Here is a 13,196-nt window from a genome sequence, read left to right on the forward strand (position 1 = left end):
CAGCCAACCATCTCATCCTTTGTCATCCTCTTCTTCTCCTGCCTTCAATCTTTCCTAGCATCAGTTCAGTTCAGTTCAGTCCTCAGTCGTGTCCAACTCTTTGCAACTCCATGGACTGCAGCATGCCAGACTTCCCTGTCTATCACAGACTCCCAGAGTTGCTCAAACTTGTGTCCATCTAATCAGTGATGCCATCCAGGCATCTCATTTTCTCCTGTCCCCTTCTCCTCCTGCCTTCAATCTTTCCCAACATCAGGGTCTTTGCTAATGAGTTGGCTCTTCGCATCAGGTGGCCAAGTACTGGAGTTTCAGCTTCAACACCACTCCTTCCAATGAATATTCAGGGCTGATTTCTTTTAGGATTGATTGGTTTGATCTCCTTGCAGTCCAAGGAACTCTCAAGAGTCTTCTCCAACACCACAGTTCAAAAGCATCAATTCTTTGACACTCAGCCTTCTTTATGGTCCAACTCTCACATCCATATATGTCTAGTAGAAAAACCACAGCTTTGACTATACAGACCTTTGTCGGCAAAGTAATGTCTCTGCTTTTTAATATGCTGTCTAGGTTTGTCATAGCTTTTTTCCCAAGAAGCAAGTGTCTTTTAATTTCATGACTACAGTCACCATCTGCAGTGACTTTGGAGCCCAATAAAATAAAGTCTGTCACTGTTTCCATTGTTTCCTCATCTATTTGCCATGAAGTGATGGGACCGGATGCCATGATCTTCGTTTTCTGAATGTTGAGTTTTAAGCCAATTTTTTCACTCTCCTCTTTCACTTTCATCAAGAGGCTCTTTAATCCTTCTTCACTTTCTGCCATAAGGGTGGTGTCATCTGCATATCTGAGGTTATTGATGTTTCTCTCTGCAGTCTTGATTCCAGCTTGTGCTTTATCCAGCCCAGCATTTCACATGATGTACTCTGCATGTAAGTTAAATAAGCAGGGTGACAATATATAGCCTTGACGTACTTCTTTCCCAATTTGGAACCAGACTGTTGTTCCATGTCCGGTTCTAACTGTTGCTTCTTGACCTGCATACAGGTTTCTCAGGAGGCAGGTAAGGTGGTCTGATATTCCCATCTCTTTAAGAATTTTCCACAGTTTGTTGTGATCCACAAAGTCAAAGGCTTTAGCAAAGGCTTCAGTGAAGCAGAAATAGATGTTTTTCTGGAATTCTCTTGCTTTTTCTGTGATCTGTGATAGAACAGTTTACTAAGCTCTTTCTCACCTGATACTGTTTTATTTTTTAAGGAAGGAACATTTCCCTCATTGCCCTTGTAGTAGCTTCTAATTTGTGTTTTCTCTAAAATACAAATGCCACTAAGTTCCACATTTTGTTTCTTTTTTGTTTCACACAAGCCCTCAGGGATATGAAGACCTCTTTTACCTCACTGGATAAAAGAAAACTCTTTACTCTTCATCTTCACATACCTGGAAGAACCAGTATCTCGTTCCCTTTTTATCTCTCATTCATGGAAAGGATTTCCAATTGGGATTAGATGGCAGATAGGAGCTGGTGAAGAGACATGGGAAAGGGGGTTAACCTAACTTTTTTTTTACAGTTACCTCACAGCCAAACTCTCTCCTCTGGGGTCATGGAAGCTTGAGATAGGTATGTGGCAGTTCCTGTTTTAGGCCAAGGAAAGGTTGATTAGTTGGCTTCAGGAGAAGACATCCATTAACATCTCAAAATAAATAAATTTTTAAAACCTTAGTAGTAAAATTTTAACAGCTGTGATTTTTTAAAAATAGCATTTCTGATACATTATGGGTTATCTAAGTAGATTTTTATGGACTTGCTTGAAAACACAAACTTTTAGCCTTGGATCTGTGGAAAATTTGTGTGTGTGTGTGTGTGTGTGTATGTGAGGGGGGCACGTTTAGCCTTGGATCTGTGGAAAACCTGTGTGTGTGAGGCACTTTTAGCCTTGGATCTGTGGAAAGTGTGTGTGTGTGTGTGTGTGTGTGTGTGTGTGTGTGTGTGTGTAAAACATTAAAAAAATTCCAACCACCAATTTTCAAAGTTTTGAAATTGAGGGTTGGGTCAGGGAGGCCTGTAGTCTGTCTGGAAGCTGTTAACAGTTTTTGGTCTGAAGTAATTTCTACTTGCCTTAAATCAGTCATCATGTTAAAGCACTACTTAATATTTAGGCCTTTGGAGAAACACAAAATAAACATAAAAGCAGTCACTGTACTGCAGGTATTTCTTTAAATGATGAGCAAGAGGTACCCGACAGAACAAGGCAGTATGCCGTCAGCTGGTCATGGGTTGTGAGGTGTCAAGTGTGAGAATTGTATTTTAGATAAAGCTTGTTGACAAGAACAACTTAGGAAGGCTTTATGGGGGATATGAGTCTTGAATTTAGCTATCAGATGTCTGGTTATGTATAGTTAGTAGAGTACTGTTGAAAGGTGATGCTGCTTCTGGGAGAATTGAAGGTAGAGAATTTGGTGTAAAGAAAAATGGATCTCATATGTCAAGTCAGTGAAGATGATGGGTTCATATGTAGGATTAATTATTTGCACAGTTTATTTTAGTGAAACACAACAGCATGACATTGTTCATAAAGCTTTTTTTTTTGGTTTGGGACAGCTATGGCCAGGTGGTTTATAAGCAGTTGGCATTTGCTTTGTCAGATGATTTTGGGAGTGGAGAGTGATACCTCGGGGTAAACTTGCCTGAATGTTTTTTGCTCTTAAAGTAATAAAATATTGGTTGTTAGCCCATTTTCCTTCTTTCGCAGGTAAAAAACAGGAAGCAGATGAGTTGAGTGGAGATGCTTCTGTGGAAGATGATGCTTTTGTCAAGGTAAAGTGTTAATTACACAGGTTAAGATGTCTGTTTTGAGCCTAGTATTTTGCATGATGAATTCATGCATTTTGCTTTAACGATAGACACTGAAATATGTTGGTAAATAGGTATAGAGACAAATAATATTGTCAGTCTTACTAAGTTGAGAAATATAATAAATAACTTCAGTTAAATGAGCAAAGCAAAGAATGTTTGTTCGGGGAGACATAGGGGCCAGAGGAACAGGTACAGGACAATTTATACCTTAGTTCCTGGACAGGGTACTGCCCATCACATTTAGCTTTTGTATAAATAATATACAGAAATCAGATTAATGTAGTCTTTAAAATGGAGAAGGTTGCTGATGTATTGCTACTTAGTGAAGATCAGATTAAGAAATGTGTTTTGCCCGTTAAAGATAAATAAACCAGGTCTTTATTGGTTTAAAAAGAATATATTTTATTTTAAGAATGTCCAACTAGGAGAACAGAGTATGTAATTTTAATTGAGGTTGTGGCAGTTCTATATACTGTTGCTTATAATCATAGTTTTTATTGTTGTTGTTTTCATTTTAATGAAATGTGATCTCCTATTGACTGATCATTAGGTCTTAAGTAGTGTGGCATTTGCAGGAATTATTTAATGAGCATAGTTCTTTTAAATTACATACATTTACACCCCATGTATTCTGTTTTCTATGTACAGTTAGGTCATATTGCCATAACATGTCAGATGTCTGTGTGGTCCACCATGAAGTCAGCTCATGTCCCTTCACTCACCCATTTCCTACCATCTAACTCTCTACCCTCCCCACACACAGGCTACATAGGCACCATGTACCTCACTGTTTGTATCTTGCACTTTGACGGCAGGCACAGAGAGAAAGAGATGTTTGGTTGAGAAGTTAGCCCTGAAGTCAGGTAATTCAGGAAATATGTGCTCAGGGATCATTAAAATGGGTGATTGCATGCCTATAACCGGCTTTTTTTGAGCCTTTAAGGACTGTTCAGTCTTTGTTTTCTGTTATCCTTGTGGTATATCTTCCATTAGGTTTATTCCTTTGCTCTCATTTTCTCAAGTTGTCTTCACTCGTGAGTGTATGATTAAGCCAAAACTATCCATAAGCTGGAAAAACATTGTGACTTAGTAAAAACCCTTTTAGTTTTCAAATTTCTAACTTCCTTTCCACTCTTCAGTGCACAAAAATGTTTCAGTCATTTAAAATGTACTGCTGCTGCTAAGTCACTTCAGTCGCGTTCAACTCTGTGTGACCCCATAGACGGCAGCCTACTAGGCTCCCCCGTCCCTGGGGTTCTCCAGGCAAGAACACTGGAGTGGGTTGCCATTTCCTTCTCCAATGCATGAAAGTGAAAAGTGAAAGTGAAGTCGCTCAGTCGTGTCCGACTCTTCGCGACCCCATGGACTACAGCCCACCAGGCTTCTCCATCCATGGGATTTTCCAGGCAAGCGTACTGGAGTGGGGTGCCATTGCCTTCTCCATAAAATGTTACAAGGAGATGTAATATTGCTGTCATATATGTACCACAAAGGATGCCTTTGTGTAATTATTAAATTAACCTGGTCATAACGTCTAAAAGAACAAAAGAACTTTTACAAAATTCTATTTAAATGTATCGTTACTTTTTTATATTTCTTCTTCCCTTTGGAGGTATCCTCATGTGTGATAAATATGATAGAAACAAAGTGGATATACTTTATCAGAGTTGGAATTTTGGAATTTATACAGTGATGGTGGGTAAATATCACCTATTGCTTAGATATGTGAATACTGTAGAAATTACTTCTACTTGTAAGTGAGAATAGTCAAAATTGTCACTTCAAAGTAGATGAAATTCCCTCAGTGACTTCCCTTGTTTTGTTTTTTTATTCTGCACCAATTCTTCTGGCATCATATAACCAACCACTGACTCCATTTTCAGTTCCCAGTTTTCCCCCACTCATAGGCAGATAAGTTGGTTAAACCTGCTGTCCCAGAGATGACCTGCTCCCCAAGCACTGCACCTTCCACACAGTCATGTTTCTTCTCTGTGCCTACCTTCCCAGAAATTTCTAGTCCCTCATTGCAGTTCATCTATGAATAATTAATAGTTATACACTACACTTGTCCCCCTTTAACCCAGAAACCTTTAAATCTGTTGTTTAACTCCTTTAAATCTCACCATAAGAGTAAGAAAGGAGGAAGAATGTCCATTGCTTTCAACCCTTTGTCTGCAGTTAATGAGAGAGGGAACTAGGCTGATAGCTGCTTTTCTTTATTTCTACTGAGGTACCCTTATATCCATAAACTTTGAGAGGCAAACAGATATTCTTTCCCTCACAGAGAGAATCCCAATCTATGTTCCCTGTTTAATTGGCTTTGTGGCATGCTGGTAGATTTCAAAACTGATTAGTTATTTGCATATTTGTAAGAACAGACATTGGTGTAACAGTTGGGATTCCTTATTATAAATTAGAAATAAAGTTTATATTATCATATATAAGATGTCTACAGTCTTTGAAGGTAAGCCAAACTGGCGTGTAGAAAGAAGAAGTCATTTCTTTGAAGCCATGTCTTATAGGAAAGCTCATAGGATGTGACTTGGTAAATATTATAACTGGAACTTGAGAGCAATCCAATTAGCCGTATATGTATTTCAGTGTAAGTGATTTGGGAACTCAGATGCATAGTTTAATGACCTTGGTATTAGACCCCCCTCTGTTTTTAAAGGCACAGTTAGTATGTAATATAAAATTATTGAACTTTGACTCTGAGAGTAATGTCAAAATATGATAGAAGTGAAAGCATTTAGAGATGTAAATTACCAAAAAGGTTTGGTGAATAGCCCACAGTACTTTGCCTCGAATTGTATCAAATTTTCTTACCATTAAAAGGACTGTGAATTGGAGAATCAAGAGGCACATGAACAAGATGGAAATGACGAACTGAAGGACTCTGAAGAATTTGGTGAAAATGAAGAAGAAAATGTGCATTCCAAGGAGTTACTTTCTGAAGAAGAGAACAAGACAGCTCATGAATTAATAGAGGCAGAAGCAGTAGAAGATATAGAAAAAGAGGACATCGAAAGTCAGGTCTTTAGCCAGTTTTTTTAAAACGTGATACAGTTTAAGTACTAAATAATAAAAAAAGTATTTTTCTAGTTCAATGTGGAAGTCACAGAACTTTGAAAAAATATATTTTTAAAGTTACTTATAAATCACTCAGAATCCTGCAATCTAAGATGACCTTTCAATTTTTGGTTATTATTTTCCACATATGTATATATTTTTACCTAGTAGTTATCATGCTATAAATTGCTATTTAGTCTATATATTTTCACATAATATATAATTACTTCAAAATTCATACATTACATCATAATTTACTAGACTGTTTTCTGGGTGTCTTTTAAAAGCTACTCTTTTAATTTGGGATATTTAAGTTTTAAGTTGTTTACTATCCCACTATGAAAGAGTGTACCAATTTAACACTAACCTTGCCAACATTACCAGATAGTAAGTTTTTTTTTCCTACTTTAGTAGATGTAAAACATTAATTTGCATTTATTTGGTTATTATCAAAGGTGGGGAAATTACTTATGAAAGTTTAACTTAAAAGCTTTAAAGGTATAATTTTTAAATCTCTCTTTGAATGAAAGAGACCATTTGTCCTGCTTTGAAGCATGTTAGTACATCTTAAGAAAATCAGTGGAATAGGGGGTCAGTATTCATGCTTAGAACACTATGTTCTACCTCGCTTAGTAAATGAAGGGCTCATGAAAGACTTTTTTCTAATTCTTTTTGGTTTCTAATTCTTCTATCAATGTGACTAAGCTTTTATGTTGGCATAAAAATATAGTCTGAATTATTAAGCATTGGCTTAATACCCGTGGTATCCATAGACACTGCACAGAACATGAGGCAAGTGATAATCGGGTGTAGCATAAAAGCATTCTCATGTTACCCAGATATTTTGTAAAGCAAAGCTATTGTATACCCTTTTACTTAGGAAATTGAAGCTCAAGAAGGTGAAGATGATACCTTTCTAACAGCCCAAGTAAGTTTACATTTAGTCCTATAAATTTGATATTGTTGGGTGGAAGGGCTTGGAAAAGGAATCTCATTTTGACTTCATAATTATTTAATTCATAAAATTGCCTTAAATATAATACTGAGTTACATGGTATATACAAAATACTTTAAATTGGTGGCTGAAATTTCTCTTGCTGTGGAGATAATTGGAAGTTATTAAAATAAGGTTCCTACCATTTTCAAAATAAAAACAGTCTATCCTTTTTCTAAAACAGAAGTCTAGTTATCAGTTTTTTGGGAAACCTTCACACTTCTTGTTGTTTTTTTTTTTTTTGGTCACTTTGGTATGAAATAAATCATTTAAAAGTACTAATATCCTATTAAAGCTTTAAAATTTTGTTAATTGAACACCCCTATGATAAATATAGTATAAAAATGATAAAAATCTGTTTAAGTAATTTACTTGGGATATGTGTATACATGTGGGTATGTGTGTGTATGTGTAGAAAATGACTTCTATTGTGCATTAGGTTTTGTTTTTGATCTATGTGATGTGCATAGTGTACATTTTAAAGCATGATGTACAGATGCTATAAACAGACATTTATAGCTCAATTTCTGTATTAAAAATTAACCTTTATCTTTTTCCCATTTGTGTACTCAAGAATACCTTGTTCATGTACCCTCTTTAAATAGTATACTTTCAAATAGAGATAGGGGTTCCCATTCCCTCTGTTTACTAGATTTAGGAAAAATAGTGATCAGGTGTGCTATTTCCTCACTGTAATATTTGCTGCAAGGGTATATATAATGTGGTGTATATTCATAGCCTGCTTAGCTGATTACCTCTGGTCACTCCTTCTTTATCCCAGCTCTCTTACATTTGGAATGCTGGTGAGGCTGTATATTGGTTCTCTGTGTTCATTGTAATGGGAGAAATTGCATTTCTGGCGGAAATGTTTTTGGTAGTTGGGAATATTCAGGAAGGAAATGTTAGGACTGTGAAAGTCTGTAGACTTCCCCCCATACTATCCTCAGGTATGTTCATTTTTGAATGATAAAATATAGATGAGGAAGATTAACTCCAAAATTGGAGGAGTACCTTTTCTAAATATGAACTGAATTTGCAAAAAGGTAGAGTTGAACTCTCATATTCATTGGTAAAAAGTTTTTAAATTTTCATCAAGGGCCTCTCCTTCCATTGCACAAGTTGGAGTGTGTGAAGGGTTACATCTGAGTGTCCCCATTCTCATAATAGATTATGCATGTATTATAAAAATCTAACAGAAGTATCTTAAGGAATGAGTGCCTTTTTTTAATTTTTGCAAATTTTTATGGGCTAGATTTGGCCTTGCTCTCCTATTCCATCATGAGAGTGAAAGAACCCTTATTTACTTCTTATCAAAAGGCAGGTTTTGCTTATTGTGTCAGGGAGGTTACATCTTCAGAGAAGGTTACATCTTCAGAGAAGTAAAATGACCTTTTTCCCTCTTCCTTAATGATGTATGGTGGAATATGTAGAAATATATATGAATGTATCTCCATTCCATCATGATGCTGATGCTTCTGAGCATGACTCATGAGTGTGTTGTCTTATTGTGCATGTCAAGGAATACTGCACAGAGTATACCCGTCATACAGCTTCTGCTTCAGCAGTTCACGGGCAGGATTGTTTCATCTGTACCTCCATTCACTTTTCCTTTTCTGCACTATTTTGAAACAAATTCCAGACATATTTTGCCTTAAAAATTCAGTGTATATCTCTGAAAGAGAACTCTTCTATTTTTTACATTATTATTCGTAATATGTGATTTTTTAAAAATATCTTCAAATACTCAGTTTTCCTAAGTTGTTTTTTTTTTTTTTTTTAGTTTCTTTTTTTTTTTAAAGAAAGCTTTATTTGAATCTGTTTATTTGTTTGATGCAAATAAGATAGAGATACTGTGATTGATTGAAATGTCTTTTAGGCCTCTTTCAATCTATAGGTTTTCTGTTCATCTCCCCCCCCCCCCCCCACTTTATTTGTTAAAGAAATCAAATTGTTTATCATATACAGCAAGAGGTGGCAAAGTTTTTCATTAAAGGCTAGGTAGAAAATATGTTAGCTGTGTGGGCCTGGGATCTTCCCTGGTGGCTCAGGTGGTAAAGCATCTGCCTACAATGCGGGAGACTTGGGTTCAATCCCTGGGTTGGGAAGATCTCCTGGAGAAGGAAATGGCAACCTACTCCAGTATTCTTACCTGGAAAATCCCATGGATGGAAGAACCTGGTTAGGCTACATACAGTCCATGGGGTCGCAAAGAGTCAGACACGACTGAGCGCCTTGTTACAGCTATTCAGCTCTGCCACTGAGTGTGCAAGCAGCTACAGGCATTAGGTAAATGAACGGACATGGTATTTCAATAAAAATAGCTGCAGAAAGAGCATCTCGCATAGTTTGACACCCCCTGTCATTCACAGAGCTTGCAACGTCTGTATTTTGCTGATTATGTTCCTGTAAATTTAGTCAACATGTTCCTCTAAACTGTTTAGTGTATTTCCTTTAAATTGTTGTTTATAGGATCCTGAGGTTTGCTATCTGATTCTGACACCCCATCCCCATCCCCCCAAGAGATACAACTAATTCATAGGTAGTGTTGTATTCTTCTGTTTGGATACATATAATGTCTGACTGTATCTTTTTGCTGATGTTACCAGTCATTGATGATCTGTACTGCACTGATTTAATTAATCAAAGTGGTGATATTCTTTTATTTTCTTTATTTGTTAGCTGGAATGTTCCTTGGGAAAAAGCTTCTCATCTGTTATTTGGTTACCTTGTGGTATCATTTACAAAGAAAAGCCAGGATATATGTTTGATTATTTTTCCTTTATTTACAAATTTTCACTATCAGTCTGATAGTGACTGATTTTTTTTTTTCTTTTTGCCCCTCTGTTTCATTTTGAACTCATGGATTTAAATATTTTTAGTGTATTTCAATCCATTGTAGTTATTATCCTTATTAATGCTCAGATTGTCCTATCTGAGAATCTCTTCAGGTTGTCTCTTTAATCCTTTCAACGTGATCCAAGTAGTCTTTACTTCCTTGCTGTCTGGTTCAGATTTCTATTTCCTGCTCCAGACCTGTAATTAGCCACTTCTTCCTTTTAGTGGTAAATGGTATTTTGAGACAATAATCTTGATGGTAGGAGTGGGGTGTTCATTGCCTCTGGGTTGTTCGTGTTTTCTAGGCCTTTTCAATGTACGGTGTGCTAGAGAATGTGTTTTTTATTTGTTTTTGTTGTTTTTTTGCTTTTAAGATAAAATAGATTTTGAATTCATAAGGGATACTTCTAAGTTAATTATTTCCTTTATCTCACAGTATATGTACAATAGTCCTAGGATGATAATACCAACACCATCACCAGTGTGATTTCTGAAAATAACGTTTTTTCCCACTCAAGTTATCTTTCTTACAAGGATATACCCTCTAGGAATGAACAAATCAGTGTGTTTTAGATTAGTTTTCTATATGACCATCAACTAATACATATTCAGGTTCAATATAGTTTTTTTTTTTTAATTTTAATCTGTAACTTCTTGTGAATCTATAATTATTTCAAAATAGATATTTTAGTTTTATAATTTTTAAAAATATTTACATGATTCCAAAGTCAAATCTAAGAAAGTATACATTCAAAAAAGTCCCCTTTACCCATCCCCTTATTGGTGAATTTTTTTAAATTCAGGATTAATTGTTTTATTCCTTGTCTTTAAAAATATAAATAGGCAAGTGCATTTATATAGGTATCTATTTATTTAAAGCCAGTCTTCAGGCTTTGACTTGAAGCTTAGAGCTTTAGCTTTTAACCAGGTAGAATTTGGTTTACATTCTACTTCTGTTAGTTACTTAAAATATTGTGACTTCAAAGTGTTTTCTCTTAGTCCATTTCCATGTCTGTAAAATGAACATTGTAAGTCTTACCTGCTAGGTTGATGTGAAGAGCAATCTTATATCCTTCACATAGTACATGTGTAATTAGTGATTACTTGTAGTATTATTTTACTAGCTTAGAGATATCAGTTATTTAGAATTGTTTGGAAATTTTTCTCCAGAATGTTTATATTTGGTAATGCTTTAATTCTTAAAAATTTCCTCTAGTTTCAGTCTTGTCAATCTTCTGTGAGTACATCATGTATTATTTTTTCTATTTGCCTTTGCCCCAATGCTTCATCAGCTTGAAGTACCTTCCCTTTTCTGCCATATGAAGTCGTATAACTCTCAAAGCCAGATTTATCTGTCTCTTCCATAAAGCTTTCTCTTACATAGTGTTTTACTGTTTACAGAGAACTTTTTACACCCACTGTCTTATATAATCCTGTATGTCCTATTTAGGTCATATGTTATCTCTAATTTATAGGTGAAGTTCACCTAGGTAGATGACAGTGTTGTTGTTTAGTCGCTCAGTGTCCGACTGTTTGCAGCCTCTTGGTCTGTAGCTCGCCAGGCTCCTCTGTCCATGGGATTTCCCAGACGAGAATACTGGAGTGGGTTGCCGTTTCCTTCTCCAGGGGATCTTCTTGACCCAGGAAGATCACAATATCACAGAGTAAAACTGTTTTAGTGGTAAAGATAGAATAAATACCTACGTATCTTGGTGCCTAGTCTGTATTCTTTTCACAAGTAACTCCGCACTAGTAAATGTTTTCTGAATTCCATTGTACTTAACACAGTGCTGCAGTTAAACCCTCTGCCTACATAAAATGAGCAGTTAGTTAAGTCCCTCCACTTAAAAACAGCAGTGTCTTACAGTACATTTATTCAGTAAACTCATTCAACAAATATTTATTAAGTACTTATTATGTGCTAGTACTTCTTATTTCTCATGGTCTTTAGCATATGTCCAGGTAGGTGATAGGCAATTGGTGGTTTAGGGTTATTTTGACCTATTAGTGAGACTGAATACAGTGTTTATGTACAAGTCAAGGGAAAGGAGGCCTTCCAGAAGACGTCTTCTTACTTAGCACTTGTGTATACATGTATCACAAGATTAACCTTTGGGAAAGGTACTAGAATGGGTAGAAAGTTAACACTTTGTTAACTGAAAAGTAAGTCCTAGATTTGTCTTTATCATAAGTTTTTGCTGCTCCTAGAATGAAATAAAAATAGAGAAGCTTTCTGTATGATTTTTGCATTCAAATGCTCTACCTCTGAGCTATACGCCCCTGTATGATTTTTGGCATTTAAGGGTTGTAGATCCGATTACAAAGATAAACAACATGAACATTATAAAGCGTTTGCTTCATTTTCATATGTGAAATATTATGTTTTTTCAAGATAAACTAAAAAAGTAGTTAATTAAAAGCATGCTTTTTCATGGTGGTTACTTATTTACCATATTCCTCATTCTGAGAAAACATGTTTTCAGTGGAGGAAAATTATTTTGAAATAAGGCACATATCATGTCTGTGCATATTCAGGGAAATTTTCACAGTATCTTTTTTGCATTTCTTGGTTTGTTTTTTTATTGCAAGAAATGATTTAACCTTAGTAGTTCTATGTTTATTGCACATAGAAATATAATGCAAATATGGATGTGCATATTTCTACTAACTCTTTTAGTAGAGTTAAAGTAGCTCATCTTTTCTACTAACCCTAGTTGTTTCTGCGCTCTACCCCCATTGTAATCAGTTTGTTTTCTAGAAATTGGCTCAGATTCTTTTCCTTGGGGCATTTAAATGTATATAATAAGGCTAGCATTACCATTCGTTTAGAAACTAAACTTAGGAAACCCTTCAGAAGACCTGTTGAGTGATTAGGATAGATATCTAAAAACCAACAAAAGTAAGGCAAACCTTACTGATGGTTTTAGCAGCTAGAAATAACTTTCTACTTGGCAGAAAGTACAACAGAAATATTTTGTTTTTTACATCACAGTATTTAAAAACATTTTGTTTTTTAAAATAGCAAATACTTTGACTATTTTCTTTTTTTCCTTGAATCTTATCAATACTGAGTCTCTAAAAAATAACTTAGAAGTGGTGTGCTGTTGAATTACAAGTAGATAAAGAAGAAGCAAGTTGCATTCTTTAAGTTCTTTTGTTCTTCTTTTAAGTAAAAGTGAAGATATTCCAGTTTATTTATCCCTTTAAGATAAATTATTAAACTAAAAGAGAATTTGGGAGAAGAAGATTTTTTCAGTAATTCCAGCATAACTCATCCTTTCTTTCCTGCCACTGCTTGCCAGTCCACCCTGTCAAATCATTTTTCTTTACTTTGCAAATGTTGCACAATAGAAATATAATGATTAAAACTAAATTCCAGTATAACAATTAGGAGATTATTAGAGCACAGTATAATGGACGTATATAATGGGAGTCACAGTGCTACCA

The 13,196-nt window shown here is 35.5% G+C and overlaps 1 protein-coding gene across 2 annotated transcripts in view; it reads left to right on the forward strand.

The window, feature by feature from the left end:
• SLTM (SAFB like transcription modulator) overlaps positions 1–13,196 on the forward strand; it is a 43,910-nt gene that overhangs the window by 9,431 nt on the left and 21,283 nt on the right. For both annotated transcript variants that reach the window (XM_024998008.2, XM_024998010.2), the window contains exons 3-5: positions 2,748–2,812; positions 5,687–5,884; positions 6,801–6,848. In XM_024998008.2, the coding sequence (XP_024853776.1) occupies positions 2,748–2,812; positions 5,687–5,884; positions 6,801–6,848 (311 nt within the window). The remainder of the gene's footprint in view (positions 1–2,747; positions 2,813–5,686; positions 5,885–6,800; positions 6,849–13,196) is intronic.

The sequence above is a fragment of the Bos taurus genome, chromosome 10, assembly GCF_002263795.3.
Source record: "Bos taurus isolate L1 Dominette 01449 registration number 42190680 breed Hereford chromosome 10, ARS-UCD2.0, whole genome shotgun sequence".
NCBI lineage: Eukaryota > Metazoa > Chordata > Mammalia > Artiodactyla > Bovidae > Bos > Bos taurus.